The sequence below is a fragment of the Periophthalmus magnuspinnatus genome, chromosome 9 (assembly GCF_009829125.3).
Source record: "Periophthalmus magnuspinnatus isolate fPerMag1 chromosome 9, fPerMag1.2.pri, whole genome shotgun sequence".
Classification (NCBI taxonomy): Eukaryota; Metazoa; Chordata; class Actinopteri; order Gobiiformes; family Gobiidae; genus Periophthalmus; species Periophthalmus magnuspinnatus.
In genome coordinates, this window is record NC_047134.1 from 10,399,536 (window position 1) to 10,425,490 (window position 25,955).

Consider the following 25,955-nt stretch of genomic DNA (forward strand, 5'->3'; position numbering starts at 1 on the left):
AATCTCAGAATTAGCACATGGCAGATTGGTTTAAGTGCCCCATGAAGCCAATGACTGTAACAAGATTAGATATAGTGTAGTTTCAAGTAGTAGTTCTCGATTGGATGTGTTGTATCATACAGTAAATACTGATATAGACAATAAAAAGGTGGTTCATACACACTAGACATGGTTATTATAATGACCAATGACTATTTTTTACAGAGAGGACAGTGCAAATCAGGACAAACTCTCAGGAAACGTATTATAAAGTAAGAATTCACAGTGACTTAATTCATAATGAACAAATAGTTTATTAAGAATGATTCAGGCTTAGCAACTACTTATTAATCCCCTAACCCAGGCACGCCCAAACTGTGGCCCGGGGGCTAAATGCGGCTCTCAGACCAATTTTTCCTGGCCCTCAAGCTTCCAGGTGAAATGTCCCGTAATACTTTAAGCTGTACTTTTTACCCTACATTTCTGAAAATCTACTTTAACAAGCCCATATCAAATATTTAATGCGTCCCATTGAGGATGTGAGCATAAATAAAGGTCTAGTGGTTCAGTCTAACTAAAATTTGAAGTATTCACTGTATTCACGATCAATCTATGGCCCTCAATCCACCCTTGGCTTTGTCTGTGTTTTTAAAACCCCTTATTCTGTCTTTATTCACGCTTTATTAAGGCTGCAAATAGTAAAAATTGATGTGTTACGAATATTTCAAATGCTGCTCTTATATTGTCTCTGTAATCAACAACATTCAGTCATTAAGTCAGGTTTGCAATAATCATGATAATTAATCTGTGCTTCACACTCAAGGCAATTAATTACATTTTAATCTAATGGAGATCCAATAGTTTTAAATCGTTAATCATGAGCTTGGGGATTTTGAATCGACAGGTCTTCAGGCAAACCATAAAAAAAATGTGGTTTTGAGTTCATTCAGGCTTTAGAGGAATACTTTTAAGTCCACTCACTTAAATGAAATTAATCTGAACATTGAAGCTATGAAGAAGAAATAAAAACAACAAGGGGGATTTTAAACTGTCCACAATGGGAAGCTAATGTTATTTTTTTTTACCGTAGCAATAAACAAAACAAAAAACATTTCAAGCACAAAGAGTGGGTGGTGTGCTTCAGCTGATACAAGAGGAGACTGCAGAATTCAAAGGCACAAACAAGGGCAGAGGCAGAGATCTTTGTCAGGGTCACGCGTTGTTTGCCAGGTCATGCTTTTCCTGTCCTTTGCCCGTCTGTTCTGTTATCACCGCAAAGGTTCAGGCTGTCAGCTGACCACAAATGACCAAGTGTTGACCTCTGCAACTTCCAGCAAGTCATCTGCTTGTCTGCATCTTTAACCTAAAGTGTTTACGTGTTTTTAGAAGCCGGTCAGCGATGGGTGTGTCATCTAGATTCATGTAACTCAAAGCTTCACCTTTGCACTAAAGAGATTGTTCTTTTTTTATGAGGATTTTTTTACTAAGAGATAAGATTTAGTCCAATTGCAACAACTCGATAAAGGCACAAACTACAGATGTTCAATAATGTTCCTACTGAAATGAGATAAGTGTTTACTGGGACATTACAACATTCTACAGAATAATACTATTTAATACAGAGGGAGAGCAGGTAAAATGAAGTATTTCAGATGTCTATAATATAGTGAGTTATTGAGTCTAGTCACCAACAGAAATGATCAGGTACATGTTATTGACACGTCTCTGAAGAAAATGCATTATAATCAAAGAGAAACTGGCTCTTGCTCCACATTTGGTGTATGGTTTTGTCAAATATTAGACTCTGACCACCAACTCCTAATACATAACCACTGAAAGAGTCCAGTTACAAAGCAGACTTCTCAATGGGATTTGGGATTGTGCTGTATCCTTGGATACCCTTCCAATCCCATAATCCACAGATTCCACAACAAAATACTTTTACTGGTCCAGTAAACTTTAATTGCATAATTCTTCTGCTGATTCAGGCCAATTTGAGTGTCCCCAACATCTCCATTCAGGGACGTTTTTCATCACAATTGAACAGTGAGTTTAAGAGTGTAAAGAAATAGCAAGACAATTATTACTTAACTCATTAAATCCTTCATTCATAAAACATAGTACTATGCTATAACACTCCCTGCAGTAATAATCATATGAGGGCAAAGACAAAAAAACAAACAAAAAAACATTTATCACTAACAACAACTAACAAAACAGACCAGTAGAGTTCTCCTTCTTGGTCCAAGCTTCACTGGCAAAATGTAAAATTGAATTTGACCTATAAAATGTCCCTTTAGGGTTAATTGACACTGATAGACTTTACTGTTCATGCTGTGAAACCCTGTTCATAATTAGATCATGATGTTTCATAAAATCATCTCTACAGTCCACAAAATATTCACTGGCTTGAGCTCTTTTTAACTTCACTTTCTGTTTAACAGCATCACAGAGCTGTCCTTTTCCCAGTCTGCCATGTCAGAACTTTAAACCGCTGGATGGTTCAATTAATATACAGTAACCATTTGCTCCTTTTACCCTCCATTCTGTGCCCTCCCCTGCTGAGGAAAAAATGTCTCATTCCAATTTAATGCATGGCCAATTCCCACCTCGACAGAACAGTAATTAAAATCCACACGCAAAGGCCCATTCATCAGCTGAGATGACAGCAAGAAAAAAAAGGAGAGGTGGGGGACACAGGCCTCTGTACCCTTGAATTTAGGAATCTAACTTTGCACACAAAAGCTACGTGAAAAAGGAGAGAAAAGGGCTGAACATGGAGCATGCTCTGACTGTTTTTCTCATTCTGAAGATTGAGCAGATCCTGCCCACTTTAAACTAAAGATAATTTAAACATGACAGTGATGTGTGTGAAGAGTATAACATGTGGTGACGTGACATTTTTAGTGTAAACAAACTTTGGTAAGACCAGCTTCAAATCAGCATCGTATCTAGAACCTTTCCACTGTTGACCCGGTTTAATCCAGGAAAACAGGTTCCAGAGCATCTCCACCCACGATCACAAGAGGATAAGCACATTGCATGACACATTTTAAAAGTGGTACTTATCAAACATTAACCACAAATATAAAAGATTAAAATGATGCATATGTTGCATGTTGCGATCTTAAAATTTTCAATGACATGAATGAAATGTTTTTGTCTGTTGAACATGTGCCACCAGCTCAAGGCCTTCCTCCCTCATTAGTCATTTTGCACAGCTATTAAAGCATCCAGCGCAGGTTTGGTCCTGCTGTGACGTGCTCACAGTGACCCTGTGTTATGAGATGCAGAGGATGGACGACACAGAAGCCTTCTGGGAGGTTCAGGGCAGCATGTGCCTTTGTTTGCACTTTGTGATTACATGTGTTGCAGCCTAGCAGCTGTTTGCATGTTTTATACTGCTGTGCGTGGACAGCGAGATGGACAGGCCCGGGTCTGGCACCTCAGAGACATCAGATCTCTTCTGCTCAATGCGCTGCCTGCAAAGGGATGTCTTGATGTGCCTCATGCAGTTTATTAGCTTTATTAGCAGGTAACCTGTTAAAATAATAGTGAGGTACAGCACACACTGAAACACTGGCACAGCCTAGTGTGTCCAGAACCTCCCTACACGTTTACACATGTTTTCCCTGTGATGTGGGTCTGGAGCAGGCCTGTGAGTGATGGAGTTTTGTGGCATAAGTCCAGGTTTCTTTCAGACCCTGTCTCTTTTACTCTGTCTGCGTCTCTGTCCTGCAGTGGACTGCACTTGAGCTTGAATGGCCCAGGACAGGCAGCTGCTTCGGCCTGTCCTCTAGAGGGAGGGGGTGTTGGTCCTAATGAGATGCACAGTGTCAATGGCCACTCTCTCTGAAGAGGGCAGAAGAAAAGCCCCCTCTGCTGTGTACCCTCTCCTATCTGCTGCCCTCCTCCCCAGCTGGCGAGGCCCTTTGTTAGGCGCCAGATGATACCCCAGATGCCCCAGCCCAGCCGCCCCATTCAGCTATATTCACCAGGCTCCCCTCAGGTCAAAGGTCACCACCGGGCATCTGAATGGGTCTCCGTGGTAACAGTGGTCATGGCGGCAGAAAGGGTGGCAAAGGCTTTGGTTGTTGTATTGCAGTGAATAGAACTACAGTTTATGGACAGAACGGTTCATCTAAAACACAAAAGTCACATTGATGAGCTTTAGTTTAGTTTATCACAGTGAGAGGAAACACATTTATGTCACACCAAAGGTGAAAATGAGTGAAATCCTTCAGGTGAGAATACAATATGTTATGTACAGTAACAACAGTCCCATAACAGTGGTCCTGGGACAAGCTCATACTTCCCTCATTAGCAGTTCTTAAACCTGCTCAAAACTGTATGTGACTGATTCAGCCCTCTGGTGGACAAAAGTACAAGTGCATGAAGCATATTTGGCTGAAGTTCTTCAATTTCCTATTATTTTAATTACAGTTAAACTTCCTCTAGTGTCCTGTCCGTCCCCTGTCCGATTGATCCCTCAGAGAAGATACTGATATTTATGAGGCCATCTTGTTGTTTTCTATACAGTGTAATGACTCCTCTGTGACATTGTCATTAATCATTATGTTCTGCTGTAAACAGTAATGGTCTGGACTAGTATCTCTGTGACTTCTGTGAGTGCTGCTGCTGGTCACGCTGTCCAAACAGATCAAAGGTCACACGATAAGGACAGGGTGAACACAGGGCCCTATTCTTCTGCTTGCGCCCATGGGCCACAACACATAGGCACAGCTAAAGAAAGGCCCCTGAGTGCTGGCCCGCAGGACGTCCTGACAGGGCTTGTAATGCTTTTGGACCTGTCCTGAAAAGAGGGTTCAGTGGCAACAGTTTATTATGTTAATGCAGCACAACTCCAGACCAGTAGTTAGTGTACATTATTACAAGTGTACAAGTGTCTGGATAGTTGCATGGAGCTCTTGTGTTTGAGTTGATCGAGCACACAGTCTGTTCCCCTGTGGCTTAAGCACTCAGGTAAACAGTGGCGTTGACTGAGCCTGCAGCTCCTGTCCCTCCCAAAGACACAACACCATTAAACATATCAACAGTAGCAACGGTTCTATCAACGTGACGGGTCTCAAACATACGTCTGTTCACAGAGGCTCCATTTAAGAGCCAAAGGAGGTCTGTAAATATATATAATAAATAATAAATATAAAAATATATTTCTCAGTTAAAGACTGTAATATACTGTAGGGCCTGATGATTTGTGGATAAATATCAAATTGTGTTGTCATCCCTGTGACAATGGTCATATCATGACTCACCATTTCTCTATTCAGTTCAGTCTGCTCAAAGACACTTTACCCCAGCCACATCTCTTATTGGTGTAGCCCATGAGTGTGTGACAGCTCACTATAACCCCTCACTGTGAAGAGTGAACATTCAGAAGAAGAAGGTTAGAAAATACAAAGTGATAAAACTGAAATCTAGATCTGGCTGCAAGAAAATTGTGATTTTTTAATTTATTTTTTTAATTGTTTTATGTTTTTGCCATATCGCCCACTACTACATTAATATGGGTTGTAATTTACTATATAATTATGAAACTGAGTGACTTTTACTAATATAATGTCAGAAACAAGTAAACAGAAGCTGCATTTTGAAATGCTCTGCTTTGACACTGCAGTGAGGTACAGCCACTCTCCTGATCAGCCTCAGCATCTCATCAAAAGGCCCGAGTGTCTATGCTGCCTTTGGACAAACAGCTCTTTCTCCTCAGCCCCTCTCCCAGTGCTAATGACTCAAACGACCAAGAGAACAGTTAATTATTCCACAGCACACACGGCTGACTACAAGGCCACCACAGCTTCAACAAGCATAAACATGTCACAAGAGGTGCCAGTGTCTTCTCCATGTGATGAGGTCAGGTCCATTTAAGGACACTGCTACGCACCAAAAGAGAAATGACTTTATCTCTATCTATCTATCTATCTATCTATCTATCTATCTATCTATCTATCTATCTATCTATCTATCTATCTATCTATCTATCTATCTATCTATCTGTGTTTATCTATATTTAATCTAATATCTAATCTATTTTGTATTGAATTTATCTATGTAAACACTGGTAGTGAAATAAACTACTGATGTTTTATTGCTAAAACCTCAAAAAACCTACTGTGATGGGGTCCCCTCTCCACAAACCTGTCAACTACTTGTTTCTACGGCGACAGCTAGGTTTAGTATCATACTGTGTAATACTCTAAACAAAGCATTAACACCCCATGATGGAGACAAGGAGATGCTTACTAACTACAGAAAAGTGACAGTAAAGAATAATAAAACAGAATGAATGAATAAAACAATAATCTACTTCTCTGTGTGAAGTTATGACAGATTATCACTAGGCCACATGGTTCAGTCCTACTTTACATGCTTCCAAACGCATGAGCAGCTGTACACACGTGTTGAATGTAGACGTGTGTTGTGTATTAGATCAGGTGCCTCCAGGACCACAGGGAGTGGCCATGACAGTGATCTGACCTCATCAAAAATACATCAAGGTGTTTCCCCTCTGGACATCTGTATGCAATGAAATATTAACCAAATATACTGCGGTGAACAGGACCATAAACAACCATCAGCGCCTTGCTCCAATTAAATTATGTAGTTTTAGGCATTAATGGGGTCTGAGGTTTGAGTAGCAGCTCTTCATTTAACAACTTTATTTATTACTTAAAACTTCATCAGTTTCTCTCTACGATTAGTTTTTATTTTTCAGATATTTAACTCAATAATATACACCGCTGTTGGAGCATTGAGGTATAGTTTATTTGCATTTTGAAGGGCAAATTTTGCTAATTTGCTCCAGAATCTATGCACACACTACACACAGTAGCAGCTCACAAACTAGGAACTCTCTTTGGTGATAAAGTGCAACATAAAAACACTGAATAAATACAAATAAGAGCATGCATAAAGTTAAAAAAAGATATGCTTAAAAATAAAATAAAATACTTAGAGGTAGATATATACAACAACATCGTAACAACAGTGCAAACATGACTTATCAAGGTGATCGGTATTGTGCAGTGTCCAGTTTAGTGCAGATATTTTTAAGTGTCAGTGGTACAGTAAGCACAGCATAAGGGCAAAACCCTGATGCCCTCTAGTGTATAAATAATAAAACAGCATTTTAAAATACAGCTTTCTTTCCATTACCTTACTATTACTCCTATAACTGCACTTCAAAATAGTCAAATAATGTATTACTTTACCCTTGTTGCCAAAATTAGACCCCACCTGCCTGTCTTTTGGTCATTCACGTCCTTCATCCCACTCATTTTTTCATCAATGCCACAAGAATTATATAAAAAGTAAGATTTCGCCTACATAGAAAACATATTTTTCTGTCTCTCTCACAAAGAAATCAACAGATTTTTGGGTGTAATTTGTGGGTAGTAACATGTTGGCAATGATGGTATTACAATTTCCAATTTGTCTGTACATTACAATTAATAAAATAATACAAAAATAAAATAAAAATATAAAATAAAAATGGAAAAAAATAAATAAAATAAAATAAATAAATACATAAAAATAAAAAGTAAAATAATAAATAAATAAATAAAAATAAAAAATTGCAGAGTATACATTTCCACAGTCAGAGCAATCAAACCTTAAGACACATATTTTTCAAGTCAGTCTTTATTCCTTAAGATTTTAGGCATTCTCATTTAAGATACAAAACATAGACCTACAAAGAGAGAACAATCAGTAACATTTCATCAAGGCAAAAGTCTAATAATAAGAACATTGAACAGCACTTTGGGTTCCAATATTTTACCAGAAGCCACAATGGAAACAGGCCACATGGTACAGAGGTGCAAATGCAGAATTATAGTGTCTTATCCACAAATGAAAAACAACATGGCAGTCCTCCTTTTGGCAATGCAAAATAAGTTAAAACAATCAATCTCTAGTTTGTCAGACCCATGCAAATACACCTGTGTGATTATTGCAAATATAGAGTCATAAAAATATACTTTGCTCATACATAAATAGTTAAGTGCTCAGTGTTAAGTATCAGGCAATTACGACAAAACAAAATCACAGGCTTACAAACTCCTTGGCCCATTGAGAAATTTAGGATAAAATAAGGAAGGACAAATAACAAAAATATACAGAGTTTGGTCACATCAGCCAATCAACTCAAATCAGCTACTTGGAGTTTCAGTAACATTTCAAACAAGATTTAACGATAAATTTTCACAGGCAAATTTGGCATAATTTCTGAACATAAATAAAACGTGCACATTTTTTTTTCACAGTGGAACACGTCAAAATACCAGTGCATCCATTAGGACAACACAATGTAATAAATATATAATAAATAGTCAGAATTTCCAAAAATATTACTTGGATGACGATCAGGAAGCGAAAGCAAACAACATTCAACTAACTACTTTTTTCACAAGATTCAGATTAGAATGACAACAAGGTGCACAGTTATCAGCCAGGCCACATGCTAAAGCACCAACAGTTAATATGGGATCTGGTTGTGATAGTACTGGAGCATGTCGTAAGTTTTACTCCTGAAAAATAAAGAAATAACCGTGTTAAATAAGTATTGTTAGCTAGTATGATATGTAGTATATAGTATGTAGTAATTATATGAAGTGTATATAATAATACTTAAATACATTTATATTTTCCAAAATCCTTACCTGCTGCTGAGGAAACAGTTCTGTATGACTTTGATCATGTAAGATGCTGCCTCTTTTTCACTCAAACCTGGGTTAAACCGTTGCCTAATCAAAGAAAACAAAATAATGAATTGTAAAAAGTATAATATATTTTAGAAAGAGAAAAACTGATTTGCTTGGGGAGAAAACGTACTTAAGTAATTTGATTGTCTGGCCTCTGAAGCATGGAAGACCTGTGTCCAGCATCAACGTAACTAAGGAGACTACACCATCCATGTATGGCCTAAACATAACAAAAATATACTTTAACAGTGACTGCGGGCATATCTATGTGCATATACAGCCCCTCTGATTGAAAACTGACCTGACAGCCAGGTAGCCCCTCACACACATCTCCATAAACCACTTAAAGGGTGTCGCCTCCATCTTTCCCCCCATAATCATCACCATCTCATCAGTCAGCTTGATATCAGGCTCCCAGCCCAGGTTTCCACCAGGAGAACTTTCAAACATGAACCCAAAGTCTAAAGACAAACAGATACAGAGTCAGTATAGTGAAGAGTTTAACTTGTGAATAAACGTATTTGCATGAACCAACCGATGTGGATGATATGACCCTGGCTGTCCAGCATGATGTTGCCATTGTGTCTGTCTTTTATCTGCAGAAGGAAGAGCAGCAAACTGTAGGCAGCCATACTGCGGATGAAGTTGTACCGGGCCTGAAGAGAAAAATGATTTTAGGTAATCAATACACAATACATTTCATCGTCCCAGTCATATACGGTGGGTTCATTGCCTTCTGAAATGCGAGTGTTGATTCATCTCCATATTGGTTTCTGAAATAGTCGTACATCCCAAAATCAGTCTGTCGGCCCAGCTGGTCTCGAGACTTACAGTCCGGTATGCACTCAATCACTCCACACTGTCCAAAAACACAAGAAATACTGTAATGTTTTTGAAAATGATGTTAAAACTTTAATGTTGGTCATAATGTTTCTTACTCCAGGGGCTGTGGCCACAACTCTGTAAGGAAACACATAGAGGTCCAGTCCTACAAGCTGAAAGATGTTTTTGAACAGACTGATGATCTGCAGAGCGAGCATGTCCTGTGAATACAAAATAATGTCACTAATATGCGCTTTAATAGAAAGTCAAGTAAAGGTAATATAATGTAAATGTATTTTTGTTTTGTAACAGTGTATTGTTCACCTGTCTGCAGTCGTCTCCCACTTTAAATATGGCCGCCTGCCAACACGTTTGCTTGGCTTCATCATCACCTTTGCTTTCATCCATAGAGTCAGAGCGGCACGACAGGCCTTGAGAGAGTTCACACAACATCTGTCCATGCTAACTGAATACATTATAACTCTAAAAATCTATATTTATAAAAATTCAACTCACCTCCTTTTTCCAGCTCACTAACACCACATCTCCTCACTTTGAATTTAGCCAAATATGGAGCTTTAGCCGCACTGAAAGAACAACATAGTTTTCAATAAAATGTTTTTTTGTATTTCTGGTAATACACTAAACCACGTTACTGGGTGAACCTTTGCATTGGGGTTCCAGACTTGTAGTCTATGTCCAGAACTATGGCCTCGGGGTTACTGGGCAGATAACACCCAGGCTGAACTTTGATCTGCGACATGGCCTCCAAGCACGCTCGCTTCCTCTCCTCCCCCTTAGGAAAAGGCCTGACAAGTTTGAACATAACAATTATTTACTGTGTGGGCATCACCTGAATAATTTCACACAAGTACTGACACACACACGGGAAGCCACTAAGGAACAGGGCGCAAATGAAGAAGTCAAGGGACAGGATTGTTGTTGAAATGGTGCAATTAATGACCTAATGACGGCACAGGGAATACTCCAGTCAATCTCTAGTGGATTAACAAACAGTAAAGTACAGAAGAATAACAGTGAGGTGATAACATGGGACTGATCTTAGATGTTCATTGTCTAATCATACTGACAGGTTGATAGGAGCACAGAGCAAAACAGAACAACACACGCGCTCATCCAGCCCAATAGCTAATCATTAAGACATGGAGACAGGATGCAAATAAATGAACAACATGTGGAGCATTGGGAAACAGACTGTGGAAATGTAAATATAACAATTCCCTTTTAAAAATACTGCTAATTAACATGACTTATTGGAAAACAGGTGAGTGCTCTCGAGGGACATTTAGGAAAGTTTTGTTAGTTTTCATTAGACTTTTGCTGTTGTTTCTTGTTGTATCTTATTAACTATGGTTGTTATCACTAAATAAAAGGGTAAAGTTAAAATACTTTACTTGATAATGGCTGAGACATTTATGATTTTGTGGAAGAAGTCAAATTCTCGTTGGTAGAAATCTTTGGCTGGGCCGGACAAAGAGCCAGTGATCTCCTCCACCATCTGTTCCAACAGCTCTCCAATGTCCGCTGGAAATCAAAACAAAATCATATTATCTTGCTTAACTTATGTATTAAATGGACTTATAAAATGACATACGATCTTTTTGATTTCCCTCTTCATCAAGGAAAATGTTGGTCTTCATGTTCCAGATGAACTGATGAGCAAGAAGCTGAGACTTCTGAGCAGCCCACAGGATGTACTCTCGCACATAACCCATCTGCAAACAGCGCTCTTATCACACGGCTCTTTAAGTGCGACCAAAAGTGCATATGTGTGCAGTATTTACCTTGTCATATCGAAGTGCTTGAACAATTTGAGGAATGTAAAATAAAATGGCATCCTAAAACAGGGGCACATATTTAACTCTTTCTCGTCACTTTAAAGTGACGTGATGGTAACAAAAATGTAAGAAAACTAAATGTACCGGAGGAAAAGAACGGAGGACTTTGACCCCGTACTGAGCGGTCAGTGGGTGTGGGGGATACTGGGAGGAGAAGTAGGACAGTCCAGTCGGAGGATCTGCTGGTGCCCAGCACAGAATATGGCTCAACTCTGGAGAATCTGCATCAATTGTGTGCCATGTCACCAAAAACTGAAACAGAAAGATATTCAGTCTGAAATAATTAGAAATCATAGTGTAAATGAAACTGTTCTATTGCAGCTTACCTTAATCGCTTCAGGAACATCACATACAGCAGCTGGATCCATTCTCACGAGACGTGTCACCTCAGGCACTATGGCCTCTGTGTTTTTAAACCTGAGAAATGGTAAACTGAAATTATGCAAAATTCAACAAGCAATACATTTACATTGCTTTGTTCAATTTATCTCAAATAATCTAGAAAACTAGACTAGTGGTCATTTTCTATAGAAATACTTCTATTTTGACTTGATTTATTTGTGGCTTTGTCTTTCAGCTGGCCTTACCTGACAGGTAACTGAAGGGCGAGATAAGGTGAGATGCTCCAAGCCAAGTTTACAGTGTCTTTCCAGTGTTTTTCTGTCAGACTGATGTATTTGGTTCTCCAGTTACCGATACTGGTCTCCACAGATTGTTCAGTGGTAATGGCGAGCTCCTGAGTAGACAGTGGGTTGTACCATGTTGTCAGCCGCTCGATCTCACTTGCCTGCAGAACAACATCATAGAAAATCACCACATAAGTAAACTCGGATACATATTTGGTGCCATTGATGGGCGAACAACACAAAATATCTTTACCAGAAGTGCCAGGAGCAGTGTTCTGCGTTTCATGTAGTACTTGTGCAACTGGGAGCCCCGATTGCTTTTCTTGGATAAACCTGCAGCAAACATTTATGTAAGCACATTTCAAGATGCTTTGTACTGGTGTTTTTTGTGCTACCTGATTTTTTGGAGATAGTGGACATCCCAGAAGACAGAGGATAGGTGTTGATCCACCCTTGAGCCACCTGCTGCCTCTGCCCGACCGCTGCGTCCAGACTGCTCCGGCTGTCGGCCCCTGCCATGACAGACAAACTCATGGACATGTCCTGAGGATCTGCAAAAACATATTATATACATTACATAAAAATATAACAATAGAGATAATTTGCTGGTCTAATTTGTGCCGGGTAAGATACCAGGGGGGACCAGTTGGTGGGCTGTCAGATACTTTTTGTCTGACTGTAGACTGGCATAGAACTTAATCATTATACTGATGTCTTCTCTCAGGCTCTTGTCAGTCTGAGTGGGAAATTTGGGATCGACACTAAAAAGGACACACATTTTAGAAAGCATTTTAGAGTTTTAATTACAGCGCAAAATCTTTACAACTTCCAAGAAACAGATTAATACCTGAAGTAGTCAAACGCTGTTGAATAGATTTTCTCTCGCAGCACATTTCTGATGGTGGCATTTGTCACAACATCAGCGTGAAGAAGAGTCAAACCTAGAGTGAGGAGCCTGGGACAAAATATCAAGAATAAATACAACTGGTTTATTTGCCCCAAGTCATATGCTTTATAATACACAGAGCAATTATTATAAAAAACCCCTCAAACATTACCTGAATCTTGGGCCAATGGCAGCCACGTGCCTGTTCAAGCTGCTCTTTGCACCGCCGACACTCAGAGACAGAGATCTTTGTAGCATGGCAATAAAAATCTCTACTTGATCCGAACTGCAGTACTTTGCGATTTCAAACCTTTGCACTAAAAACTGAAGGAATACGAGATGGCTTAAACTTTGCGGTCCCAAGTTACGTAACAGCCGATTCAAACAAAAACGCATGCATAAAAGTGGGAAAATGTGACTGACCTCTATCCACAGGAAGTGAGGTACGACATCAGGTGCACAAGGCGCCGGTTTGCTCTCCTCAGAAACTGCCAGAGGACCTGCCTCTGCTTTGGCTTCAGAAAACAACCCCATTTTCTTTTCTACCGTCATCTGCCATGCTCCAGCCATCTCACGCATGAACTACAAAAGGAGATAAACACACTTCTGCTTAATAAAGACCAAAATTAGAACAAAAACATAATTAATCAAACATACTGGCACTTCAGTTCCATTGTGCGCAGCTATGAGCCACTCCCAGCAGGCGATAGCGGTTTCCATACCATGCTCTGTAAACATTTTCAAAGGAGACCAGCACAGATGATGCAGCAGCTGAGGATCACACTCTAAAAGCAAGACAGGAGAAATTGAATCGTGATCACAAGGAATGAATGGTAAATACACACCTCAAATACAGTTACACTCACTTTTTGATGTTATAAGAAGAGCAGCCATTTTGAACATGGCTTGTGTGAAAGTTTCTGGGTCTTTATTATCCAAAGCATTTGTCATTTGATTGATCATAAGTTTGTTAAGATCTGACTGACTATTTGTCGCTTCTGCAAACTGCATCATGCCTGCCACCTACAGAATGCAATGGTGAAATAGTTGCGTAAAACAAAAACAGGATCATTTAGCATTTTAACATCTCGCACACTGTACCTCTCCTGTGTAGCGATTGCGCAGGTTGAGCGAAGCCATAAAGTTGGAGTAGTCCTTTTTCACACAGGCAGGTCTTTCTGTCAGCTGTGTGCTCTGAAGACAGTTAAAATCAGGACAAACTTAGATACATTAACACGCAAAAATACACACTAGAAGCAGACATCATTGTGTAACCATGCGTATGTCCCTGTCCAATATATTAACTTAGACCAACCTGAGGAAAAGCGGCCTATGGATGACCGCGGAGGACAGCGCAGCATTATCAGTAAGCCAAACAGCCAACAAACCCCATTGCAGATATGTAACGGGGGTAACCCAGCCAGTTCGACGCAGAGTAATGAAAACAAAATGAAGCAAAATAAAGACAGATATAGCAGAATGCAAGCCCAAAACACATAAGAAAGAATTAGCAAAGTTAGCAAGCAAAAATAATGTGATATACAGTAGTACGCATGCACACTTAATACTCATTAGGAACCAAAAAACACACGTAAACAAAGCTGCGTGTTAAGACATGTAATAAAAAATAATAATACGCAACACCTACACATGAGTATACAATAGAACATACTATAGCCCACGGATTAGGACGCAACTGAGGACATCTAAGTGTAGTTAATCAAAACCTAATGAGTTTCACATTAAGATTGAAGCTGAACAAATAAAATACTGCCACCAAAGCACTGCATAATTTAAACGATTAGATTTAAGGTCTTTTTTGTATATTTATTTCTTTTCCAATCCACATTTATATAGCACATTTCATAAACAACCTATTTCCAAAGTGCTGCACAGAGACACAGTACTGTTCTTGTACTTTCATGTTGGAATACTGACATTTTTGGGACAAATACAAGTAATCTTATTTAATTTTACTGTGCAATTTTAAGTCATATTTTGATTCTGGAAATGATACTCACCCCAAGAGTTGTACTTTGTCTGTTGTAACCTGCAAAATGTAAAATGCTCTCAGTGGCCATAGCGAGGCCTGTGTGCTGGGACAGTCCTGACACCCAGATCTGATGTTTGTTCAAATACTCCTGTGCAAAAGGACAACTGTGTTAATCTAAGGTGATTGTAATATACCATACATTGTATTTTGGGACTGACTTGTAGATGGGATTTTGTAACTGATGGAGCCCATTTCATTGCCTCTTTTAAAATCTCACCACAGCGAGCAGCAAAATCCTTGACAATGCTCTGAAAAAAGGATATAGATTTATATTACGTGGTGTTAATAGTTTTAAATGAACTTGTGCACATTACAACATATTGCCATAAAGTGTATTATTAATCTCTAAGGGATATAACACAAACTTTATAAACAAATCACAACTACAGTACCCTCTTGTGGCAATAACATGCTTTTACAACAATACATGACTTCCCTCTAGTGGTGATACTGTTGTAAATGTAAAATGGAGTAGTTTAGTTTAAAAAAAACAAAAACAAAAAAAAACACCTTGTTGGGGTTACAATAAATTGACTTTTAATCAAGATTGAGATTCAGTAATATCTAACCGTGAATGAAATGCAAGTTCGGACTATTTATTATTTGTTGTGTATTGTTTATGCTCAGGAAATTGATATTGGCAGTCATGTTTTAGATAAGACAAAACTAAAATGGAATCAAATATCAAGATTAATAAATATGAGGGAAAAATGGTGCCCCTACCTCCCGCGCTTCGTATGTGTCTGGAACAGTTATCCGGTAGGGAGTGTCAGGAATGTCATAGTACGGCTGATCTTTATGGATGTCCTGATAAGAAAAACAAACACGGTCAAGTTATAAAGTATTTTGTTATATTCTAGATTAATGTAGGTGCCTTTTTCTTGAACTTACAGCGCTAAGAGACAGTGACAGAGTCTGCAAAATGTCCAACATAGTCTTCAACACACGACCGCTCCAAAGCAGGTGGGGGAATCTAGTTAAATAGAAACATATATTGTCTTCATTGGAAAGGAAATTGAAAGAAATATACCTAATATACCTAAGAATATACCTAAACTGGTAAATAAATGAAATATGCATTACGTTTCAGCCAGACCGGAGAGGTACTTGTCTGCTACTCTTCGTATCCTTTTGTGAGTATGATTGAAATTCACCAGCAAAAACTGAGCGTGTCTTTCCAGTTCTTCTTCATGTTCTTTGGTCTTAGCCTTAAAACAACATAAATTCACAGGTTCCAAAACGCTCTTCTGGAATGCACCATCCAAAATATCAGTTAGTTACCTTTTCAGCCATCATTTGGAGGAAGACATCAAAGACTTTATCACCAACACATATAATACACTGCAGCATGCCTGAAAACAAAAGAAGAACAGAGACTAACACTAGAGGAAGCAGAGAGGAGGGTGGATCTTTTAATAATCTTTTACGCCTAAATATCTTACTTGAAAAGGAGGGTTATTGTGCAGTTACAATTAGATATATTATATGTAATTTAAGGCAGTTTATAATTTCTTATATAATCGCATATGATAACATTAAAATGTAAAGAGCTTCTCCTGTTTAAAAGAGCAATTACTGTTCTGACGTAATCAACCAGTGTGTCCAAAAAACCAAACAAAACAAAGCAAAAAAAAACACACGAGATTTTAGCCATAGCAGAGAGAGGTAAAATTGACTCAGATGTGTGTTTTGAAGCTCTCACCAGATTTGTCTTTCTGAATGGCTTTGTCTTCAAAATATCGAAACATGACTTGGAATCGGTCAGGCTCATTAGATCGCAGCATCCTGAACATGGACATAAAGGAGTCATTATGAATCCAGAAAAAAAACATTTCCAGAAATAGGATGTGCAAATATCAAAAGAAAAGAAGCTGACCTCATGTACTCCAGTCTGTAAACTGAAAGCAAGTACGTGGACATGGCAAAATCTAGTTTATTAATATAAGCAGATCCTTCAGGGGACGGATCAAGTAAGTTACTGATAGTTGCCCGCAGTTCACTGAGCTCAGCCTGAAGAAACCATTTTTGTACTTTAGTTACAAATACACCATTACTGTGGTTCATAGGGTTAAGAATATTGTACCGCTGTCACTGTGTCATTTTTCAGGGCAGAGTTGTACTGGAGTTCAGAGCGCAGTGGCTCTCCGCTGGGAAAGGTGAGAAGAGGAGACTTGGTTGCAATCTCACACACCCCTTCATACCACTCCTCAGGCCAAAGGCCTAGTGAAAACAGTTAGAACATTAATATCTATATCTATACAGTGTATAGACTAACAAGTGAAGTGATTTTAATGAACATGCTTGTGCCAGTATTAGTAAAACATTTACCTGAGCCTTCCACAGCAAAACCCATGACCACGGAGTACAACCAGAAGTCCCGAAACAGCTTCTGAAGGCGGGGCTTAGCTTCTTTGATTGGCGGAAGTCTTCGGGTTAACTGTAAATTGTAAACAAAAAAAGTAAGAAGCACAATTTTTTAATAGCCTGATTAAAAATCTAAAATTAAAACATGAATAAATACATAATTAAAATTATAACTACAAATGCCATATACATGAAGATATTTACTCAGAATAAAATAATTTTGACAATCCCTAAGTTGTACTATTTTTTTTTTTTTTTTTATTTAAACAGATGTGCCGTTTTCTAAAGAGTTAAAGATTTTAGTCAGTCAAAGGACTTTTTGGTCTGTTTGATCTATTTTGTTTGCTCAGTCAAGAGCCCACATCAAAGTTCAATTGTGTATTCAATTCTGTGCTCTTCTCACAAACAACTGAGCCCTCTCCACCAGCACAACAAAAGGTAAGACAAACCAACTATTAGCACATTTCTGTCAGTTACAGCACTTTTAATGAACTACTGTGATGTTACATTCTTTACAAAGATTTCAACATTTTGTTAATATTTTAAGCCTTCAGGATGGTGCTCCTTGGGCTCGTGTGTGTGGCCTGTCTCCTGGTCAGTCCTTCTCTCGCTGGGATCAAAGATCTCAGTTCTCACTTTTCTACGTCAAACCAAAATCCCAGAGGTTTTGAGCAGTCAGACCCAGAGGACGTGGAGGCCATTCCTTTAGACTTCCACAGAGAGAATACCGTCACTAACGACCTAGTTTTGGACGGCTTTGAGGACGAAGACTATATTGATTTTGACAAAATTCTTGCAGCAGGAAGTGATGACTATGTGTAAGTATTGTAGCAATCATTATCAAAGGTAGAACATGTTTCAGAGGTAGTTTTCTGGACACCGTTATTGAAAATGAGGAAGTGATTTTCAGTTGATGATATGCAACCCTTTCTGGCCATCACTGAATCATTATTAAAATTCATATTCACCAACATGTGGTTTGTGCAAAACAATTCAATAATAAGTGATATTTTTTAGTGAAGGAGATGAAATTGATGAGATCGCCACACCAGCACCCGACATCGACATCTTTGCGGAGTCCTCTGATCCGAAAATACGCAGAGCAAGACTGTTACGACTTTACAGCAGTCGCTCTCGTCTTCAGCGCCTGAACATCATCAATGCCAGGTTTGGGTTCAACCTCTACCGCAGTCTTCGCAATGACGTTAACCAGACTGACAACATCCTGCTGGCCCCCGCTGGAATCTCCATCGCAATGGGAATGATGTCTTTAGGAGCGGGATCTCAAACTCACGAGCAGATCTACAAGGCTATGGGTTTTGCAGATTTTGTCAACGCCAGCCATCACTATGACAACACAACAGTGCACAAACTTTTCAGGAAGTTGACGCACAGACTCTTTCGTAGAAATTTCGGCTACACTCTGCGCTCTGTCAACGATGTTTATGTGAAGCAGGATGTCAAAGTTAAAGATGGTTTTCGTGAAGAGACAAAAGCGTATTACTTTGCCGAGCCACAATCAGTGAATTTTAAAGACCCCGCTTTTCTAGACAAGGCAAATCGTCGGATCCAGAAGCTGACCAAAGGCCTCATCCAGGAACCACTTAAAAATATCGACCCGAATATGGTTCTGATGCTCCTCAACTACCTGTACTTTAAAGGTAAAATTACACTATTTAAATACAGTTACCGATTCAAATGCCACGGTAAAGATTGTTTGTTTTTAACCAGGCACATGGGAGCAGAAATTTCCAAAAGAGATGACCTACTATCGTAACTTTAGAGTGAATGAAAAGACGTCTGTCCGTGTGCCCATGATGACCAACAAAGGCAACTACATGGCTGCAGCTGACCATGAACTGGACTGTGACATTCTACAAGCAAGTTTTTCTATTTCAGACCCAAATCAGCCCTCAGTGTGTTTTCTAGTCAAGTTATGTGTTTAAAATAATTCATCATTTGTGTTTTAGCTCCCATACACAGGAAACATCAGTATGCTTATAGCGCTACCAAGAAAGATTACAGGTATGAGGACCTTGGAGCAGGAGATTTCCCCTACTGTGGTTAATAAATGGCTGAAAAACATGACAAACAGGTGAGCAGCAATAGGTAAAAAACTTACATTTAACTTGTGAAATTACAGGAATAAATGAAGGGAAATAATAACTGAATTCCTCACAGAAACAATTTATTTTACAAGGATTAATGAGAGTTTTCATCTGTTCTGTTCTCAGATATTGTGTTTATTTAGGTTGATTTGTTCACTATTAAAACTATTTTATTATTATTATTATTTTGTTTCTCAGACCAATCACCCAGAATGAGCTAATGGCATCTAATTCTCAGTTGTTGTGATTGCAATGACATTTTTAAATCAATAGGAACGCATTTTACTTCTTGAATTATTTGCGTTTGTACTCCTTTCTACTACTAGGACACGTGAAGTGGTGCTCCCTCGTTTTAAACTAGAGCAGAACTATGACCTAATCCCAAATCTGAAGGAGATGGGCCTCACAGACCTTTTTGAACAAAATGGTGATTTCAGTGGAATGACGTCTGAAAAGCTCTCCATGAACTGGGTAAGAGTGACATAACTATTACGGACCTATACCCATCACATATATATATCGCCTTAACCCTCCAATAATATTATGCAATATTAAATCCTGAAATTTAGTCAATCATTAACTCAGTGTCTTTAACGGTGTCTCTGTTGATGTTTTCTAGCTAAAGCATCAAGGCACAATCACAGTGAATGAGGAGGGCACAGAGGCAGCCGCTTTGACCCAGGTGGGCTTTATGCCGCTCTCCTCTCAGATCAGATTCGTTGTGGATCATCCTTTCCTCTTCCTGATCTATGAGCACCGGACAGACTGCCTTGTGTTCATCGGCAGAGTGGCCAACCCTTCACAAAACTAAATCACACATAACGCTGACTGTAGTGGTGGGCGATATGCCAAAAAATTAATAACACAATTTTCTCGGAGACAGACTGCAGTTTAGATTTTTGTCACGATTCATGTAAACTCTTGAGCTGACTGTGTATTGCCTTGAAGGAGTAACTTAAGTAATTTGCTTCAATGTCTTTGATTTAGTATAAAGCTACATTCAAGAAGCTTTGCCGATCACAATATGGCGATTTTACCAAAAAAATATCATACTGTCACATGAGGGACTGTACCGCCCAGCCCTTGCTCACTGTTTAGCTTCATAACCACATATAATGGCCAGAAACATTTTTAGGATTTTTTATTTTATTGTAATTAATAAAAGACAATGTAAGCTGAAAAGTATTCTCCTGTAGTTTACTAAATATTAAAAATTAACCTTATATTACATTTACATTTGAAGTCAGTTTATTGTTGGTTAATGTTTAACTATTGAATGTTGCCAAAAGTAAACTAATAAACTTAATTTGATATATGTTTTTCATTTTTATGGGTCACTGCTGTGTTGATTAATTACAAATTACTGTGGAAAAAGGGCTTGTTAAAAGCTTACTCACCACAGCAATAACTGGAATAAGGACACCAAGATTTCCAGCGCTACTTGACGCCTGCAAACATGATAAAGACACTGTTGACTATTATCTGCTTCTTGAACAGTACTAAATTGATTCTTTGAGTATATCACTTACCTTGAGAGCCGGCCCCTTGTCGGAGGCCCTCTCACTGGCCCTCTTCCCTTCCAAACCCAGTTGGACAAACAGCTCTAAAAGGTTCACCATTAGTTCATCCACGAGCTGCTCTCCTTGGAGGTTGGCAGCAATATTAGCCAAAGCATTGATTACTGCCAAAGAACAGTGCCTTTAACAAAAATACATGCATGTTGACACAAGTTTAGCTATCAATCACATAATCAATCAAGCAAAAACTATCCTTTGAAAATGTATCCGAGATGTAGACAGTTCGACCTACAATGTACTAACCTGTAGCCATGATCCCGGTAGTCCTTGGTAGCAGAGTAAACAACTGAACTAGCTTTTACGCTAATCTGCTGGAAAAGGTTCCACACCTCCTGGTAGATATATTGCTGAAAATCAGGATAAAGACATTGTGAGAAACTTAATGCTGAAAGCAGGATGTACTGTAGGATCTTTATCCATGAGGAACATCTCCAAACCACAAGTCTGATATTAACAGACCCAATATAAAGTCATACATAGCAATCGCATAATTTATCATTTATTTATCATATAATTTAACTCACATTTCCTGTGATGACCATGCAGCCAAGTTGATCTATTATAAGGACATCCAACTGTGATGGAGGCTGACAAAACTTTTGTTGGAGGATTTGAAGGATGTGCTCCATGACTTTGGGTGTATCTCTCAAAGCTACTGCGATGTGGCCCAAGGCTCGGATGGTGTGGTCTGGTATTAGATGTGCATCCCTATAAAAGTATACGTTTTTTTTAACATTGAAAAGACTAGAGATATTTTGTGATGACTGACATTCTAGATCAGCTTACTTGTCATTCTCCTGTGAAATGTACAGACGAATGGATAAACTGGCAAGAAAGGCTTTAACAATGTCATCATCTTTGGTCAGACCGGCCTTTAGTCCTCTGTCAATTAGGAGAAATAATTTCATGCTTGAAGTTACAACTGAATTCATCTTGAAAGAAGAGAAAGATTGATGTAGAGTCTGACCTGCAGATGTTGTCGATGGATATATCTCTGAGCTGCTCATACATAGACGGTTGGTCCTTTCTGTTTGATAGGACATTCAGTGTGGACTGGGAATACTCATTAGTCACACTGATCCGGATTTCTCCTGTACCTGGATATGCATGTAAATAGGGCATAAAAAACAATTTATTAAAATATGGTGATTCAGAGGATGCATAACGGTGCACATACAGAATCAAATTATACAGCGATCAATGTGGAAAGGAAACTAGTGTCTCATTGATCAGTTGTAGCTTCAACTGATCAATGAAACGTGGTCAATTCAATGATGGACAATTGCATAAAGTTCTTGTAAATATGTCACAGACTGCCAAACAATGACTCTTGGCCACAAATATTAAATATATTTATTGTTGTACCTGTGCTGTACTGACTGTGGTACTTGTAGAGTTTAATAAGAACAGGTGAAGGGACAACCAAAAAGTCTCTAAGTGAGGTGGTGAGTGAGTTTGCCACAACTGGAAATCGCTCGCACAGACGCCCAATTCCCTGTAAAGAATGGCAGGATCTCATTACAATGTGTAATTTTTTAAATAAACAAAAAATAGTTTTTACCTGTAAACAGCAGATAAGGAGGGGCATGTGGGCAATGATGACTTTGCTGGAGGTTTTGGACTGTAGTTTTTCTGATAACTTTGTACACAAATTCTCTGCTCCTATAAGATGGAATATCACACATTCAGGATAATTGAATTATGAAACAAAAAACACAACCAGTCATCTGCTACAATCAATTACCCTGTTCATCTTTAACAGCCCACACCATGAGGTCAACACAGGCTGCATTGGCTTGGCAACGGAGCTTGAGGGGGCTCTGTTCCCCTGGCAACCCCCCGGTGTCATGAAGTACCCTCTGCAGCTCCGACTGACTACTGCTGAACTGCTCCAGTACAAAGTCGTGCACTTCTCGAACAAAAGCCGCCGACAAAGCTTTGAATGGGCAAAGCACATTATATATTTAAAGACATAGCATCTTTCTGAATTAGTAGCAAAATTTTAAAAACTTTAAAAACACACATCATTTACCTCTAATATGGTTGAGTGTGTCTCGCAGCATTTTAAACACACATACGTATAGTGGGTCACTGAAGGTTTTGTAGAAAAGATGAATCCCAGGATGAGACTATTGACAAAAACAACACATTTCAACAGAGTTTCTCTCTTGTTTATACAATAATTCTATTCATCATACACTGTAGCTCACTGTGGCTTACTGATAAGTAAAAGTGAACAGCACCAAAATCTGAAGCTGTTTGTCAAATATATACAAAAAGTAAAAGTTTAATGCATACCTCTGTAACTTCAGATACTGTGGTATCCACCGATTTCAGGAAAGAGTCTGAAACTAACTTTTTAACCTGTGAATTAAAAACAGACTGAAATTATTAATATGAGGAAGAGCTGAGCAGCTTTAAACTCAGTTACGTTTGACAATACCATGTCCAGAAGTTGCCTCAATAGATCCACAGAAACCTCCTCCTCCTGTTCTTCAGTGCACATAAACAGAGGAGACATGGAGAAACTGGAGCTGACAGTCGAGAAGTAAAAATTTGGGTCCACCGTGCTGCTTTCTGAGAGGTACGCTCCTGAAATCAGAACAAATGTTCAACATATATATTTGGCTTCACAATAATGCTTTAATTATTGTACCTTCAAAATAGTGTGAAACAGGAGCTGTGGGAGAACAGGGAGAATGACCTCCAGGATCTGGGCACTTTGAGAAAACAACAGACATAAACAAAATTCAGCCAAACACATGCAAAGAAATAAGAAGTGTGTACGTGTGAGGTGATACTGTGCATTTTCAAATAAATCCTGTGCATACAGACCTGTGAGCAGGAGTCATGGCTGGTGCATGTGCGTCTCCGCAGTGTATCGCTCTGACACACTGTCAGGAGACTGGAGGGCAGGATGGAGCGAAAGTCATTGAAAGATCTGCGACGTACTCCCTCTGGCTCCTCCATCACACGATGGGTCTGAGGAGAGTCTTTGGGGAACAGTTTGGACAGGAGTGCTTCATCTGTGATGCTGTAGCGCCCAAAAGCCCTGGTCATGCCCAAAAGGCTTGGCACCACATACCTACAGAGGTAAACTAGAGAAAAAAACAGGACAGAGGTCAGAAGATCCAGACATATCTTCAATTCTATCCATTTTGCGTACCTTTGTCATGATTATCGGGGGTTTGGCACATCTCTTGCAATAGCTGCATAACTTCCATTAATGTGTTCAAAATCTGAACCCCCCCCCCCCCAAAAAAAAACAAAAAACTGAATGACTGAAAAGTCACACAATTTTACAATGCCATTTCAGACTACTGCAATCACTCACCTCATCCTTGAAATGAGGATCTCGCTGAGCAACATCTGCTAAAAGTGTCACTAAGCAGAATCCAAAGTTCTCTGCCACAGGGAGAAACTCTGCAAAGCAAGTACATGCATTTCACTTATTTAATTTACACAATAAAATGATGTTTGATCTTTTTTTTAATCATTTTAACAACATCCAGTTACAGTGATGTTAAATGGCCAGCATTCTGACAGCAACAAAACATGTTTAGTTTTTACCCTTTCCATGCTTTCTGGAGTTTTCTTCAATCCACTGAACTTGAGGCAGCCCTTTCAGTAAGCTTAGTAAATAGGGAACAAGTATTTCTTTGTGCTGCAGAGAACAGACAATCATCAGGCATAGGCACAAACACTTGCACAGCATGGCACAGGGAATGCACCATATATAATAATAAACCAAGAAGTGGATAAATGTCATTAATTGGTAAAGTGCAAAATGTAATATAATCACAATCTAAGGAAAACATAAATGTGGTTAGTTAATTCATTAAATTCTTTAATGGACTGCTTAATGTCTTTTCTTGAGGTCATTCATTAACTTCTTTGCATTACAGTTTTTACTGTTACGGATGTTACATCAACACACACCTGTAACCCAGACTCTACCAGGAAGACCCCCAAGGCCACCACAGCATCTCTTCTTCTTACATCTAGAGTAAACACACCACGCACTTCCACTGGACACATGCATTGTAGCTTTTTGACCTGGAGAAGACCATATTTGTGAGTAGTGAGCAAAACAAACAAAAAGTGCCACATTTGGGGTTAAACAGATAAAATAATATTATTTCTACCTACTTTTTATCTATCTAGATAAAATAATACTTTATCTATTTAATCCGAGTGTTGTAGGGCTACATATTTTGTATATAGCACATACAATATTATACACCATAAGTCCAAACAGCATTATACTTATATAAGTTATGCAGGTGACTCTACAGGTAGAGTCTGTATCAACAGGTACAGACACTGGCCTCTGTCAGGCTTCTCAACAGTATTATACTTATATAACTTATACAGGTGATAACACTCTACAGGTGCAGGTACAGTCTGTATCAACAGGTACAGACACTGGCCTCTGTCAGGCTTCTCAACAGCACGAACCTGTTTGGCTGCAGCGTTTGCCTCTCTCGTCTTCTGGTGTTAGTACAAGTTTAAATTTGACAGGTTTTATGGTATGGATTTGCTGAGAGCAATAACAGAATAATACACAGAATAATATCGCTCAGGTGTCAATCCCATCAGCCCTGAACACTGCGCTGTGCGGAAGAGGAGCTCAGTCCTGTTGCTAATAAGCTTCAGTTGAGTGAAATAAAAAACGGACATTACCTTTTCGATTGGTGCAGGGCGGTGAGCGGCCAAAGACCGAGCTAAAGACAGAACAGTGTTAAAGTAAAACCCTCTTGTGCCACCTCCCATCACCGACATGTTTACACCTCATCTGTGCGCTGTCCCGACGGGAGGGACGAGCGCTGAATAAACCGCAGTACGGTAAGTGGAGAGGGACATTTCTGACAGTACTACGTGATGTGTAAAGATTCTGGTAGTATGACAATTTGATGTAGGCCTATACGTAGAACGTAACTTATATATATATATATATT

General features: G+C 39.0%; 2 protein-coding genes across 3 annotated transcripts; one reads left to right on the top strand and one right to left on the bottom strand.

Annotated features, from left to right (window-relative positions):
- Positions 1-7,625: 7,625 nt before the first annotated feature.
- On the bottom strand, positions 7,626-25,820 carry pi4kab (phosphatidylinositol 4-kinase, catalytic, alpha b). Of its 2 annotated transcripts, XM_033973319.2 has the most exons (55): positions 25,681-25,820; positions 24,937-25,053; positions 24,568-24,661; positions 24,332-24,420; positions 24,164-24,236; positions 23,833-24,095; positions 23,654-23,717; positions 23,441-23,589; positions 23,296-23,361; positions 23,030-23,126; positions 22,742-22,933; positions 22,559-22,659; positions 22,363-22,492; positions 21,965-22,094; positions 21,784-21,879; positions 21,522-21,705; positions 21,241-21,344; positions 20,950-21,118; positions 20,818-20,868; positions 17,277-17,385; positions 17,032-17,168; positions 16,825-16,958; positions 16,651-16,733; positions 16,230-16,300; positions 16,032-16,156; positions 15,840-15,921; positions 15,672-15,755; positions 15,107-15,196; positions 14,917-15,036; positions 14,211-14,225; positions 13,997-14,089; positions 13,762-13,918; positions 13,553-13,680; positions 13,319-13,477; positions 13,068-13,219; positions 12,857-12,964; positions 12,643-12,770; positions 12,405-12,560; positions 12,263-12,342; positions 11,971-12,170; positions 11,710-11,800; positions 11,468-11,635; positions 11,330-11,383; positions 11,140-11,260; positions 10,940-11,069; positions 10,190-10,333; positions 10,041-10,111; positions 9,849-9,955; positions 9,641-9,745; positions 9,436-9,561; positions 9,238-9,358; positions 9,004-9,163; positions 8,833-8,922; positions 8,661-8,744; positions 7,626-8,528 (listed from the first exon to the last, which is right to left on the bottom strand). In XM_033973319.2, the coding sequence occupies exons 1-55, from the start codon at positions 25,777-25,779 to the stop codon at positions 8,477-8,479; spliced, it is 6,303 nt and encodes a 2,100-aa protein (XP_033829210.1). In that variant the 5' UTR covers positions 25,780-25,820; the 3' UTR covers positions 7,626-8,476. The 2 variants fall into 2 exon arrangements, with proteins under 2 accessions (XP_033829210.1, XP_055079942.1); XM_055223967.1 differs by lacking the exon at positions 14,211-14,225.
- Positions 17,643-20,745, top strand: serpind1 (serpin peptidase inhibitor, clade D (heparin cofactor), member 1). The gene is made up of 7 exons (XM_033973317.2): positions 17,643-17,750; positions 17,860-18,130; positions 18,330-18,973; positions 19,044-19,192; positions 19,283-19,407; positions 19,747-19,891; positions 20,040-20,745. The coding sequence occupies exons 2-7, from the start codon at positions 17,868-17,870 to the stop codon at positions 20,229-20,231; spliced, it is 1,518 nt and encodes a 505-aa protein (XP_033829208.1). The 5' UTR covers positions 17,643-17,750; positions 17,860-17,867; the 3' UTR covers positions 20,232-20,745.
- Positions 25,821-25,955: the final 135 nt, after the last annotated feature.

Coding starts and splice junctions, on each gene's coding strand:
- serpind1 (XM_033973317.2), top strand. CDS start 17,868: ATGGTGCTCCTTGGGCTCGTGTGTGTGGCCTGTCTCCTGGTCAGTCCT. Junction 19,193..19,282: donor TGGACTGTGACATTCTACAA/GCAAGTTTTTCT, acceptor TTTGTGTTTTAG/CTCCCATACACAGGAAACAT. Junction 19,408..19,746: donor CTGAAAAACATGACAAACAG/GTGAGCAGCAAT, acceptor TTCTACTACTAG/GACACGTGAAGTGGTGCTCC.
- pi4kab (XM_033973319.2), bottom strand. CDS start 25,779: ATGTCGGTGATGGGAGGTGGCACAAGAGGGTTTTACTTTAACACTGTT. Junction 23,127..23,295: donor CAGTATCTGAAGTTACAGAG/GTATGCATTAAA, acceptor TTTTGTCAATAG/TCTCATCCTGGGATTCATCT. Junction 9,746..9,848: donor TGGGAGACGACTGCAGACAG/GTGAACAATACA, acceptor TTGTATTCACAG/GACATGCTCGCTCTGCAGAT.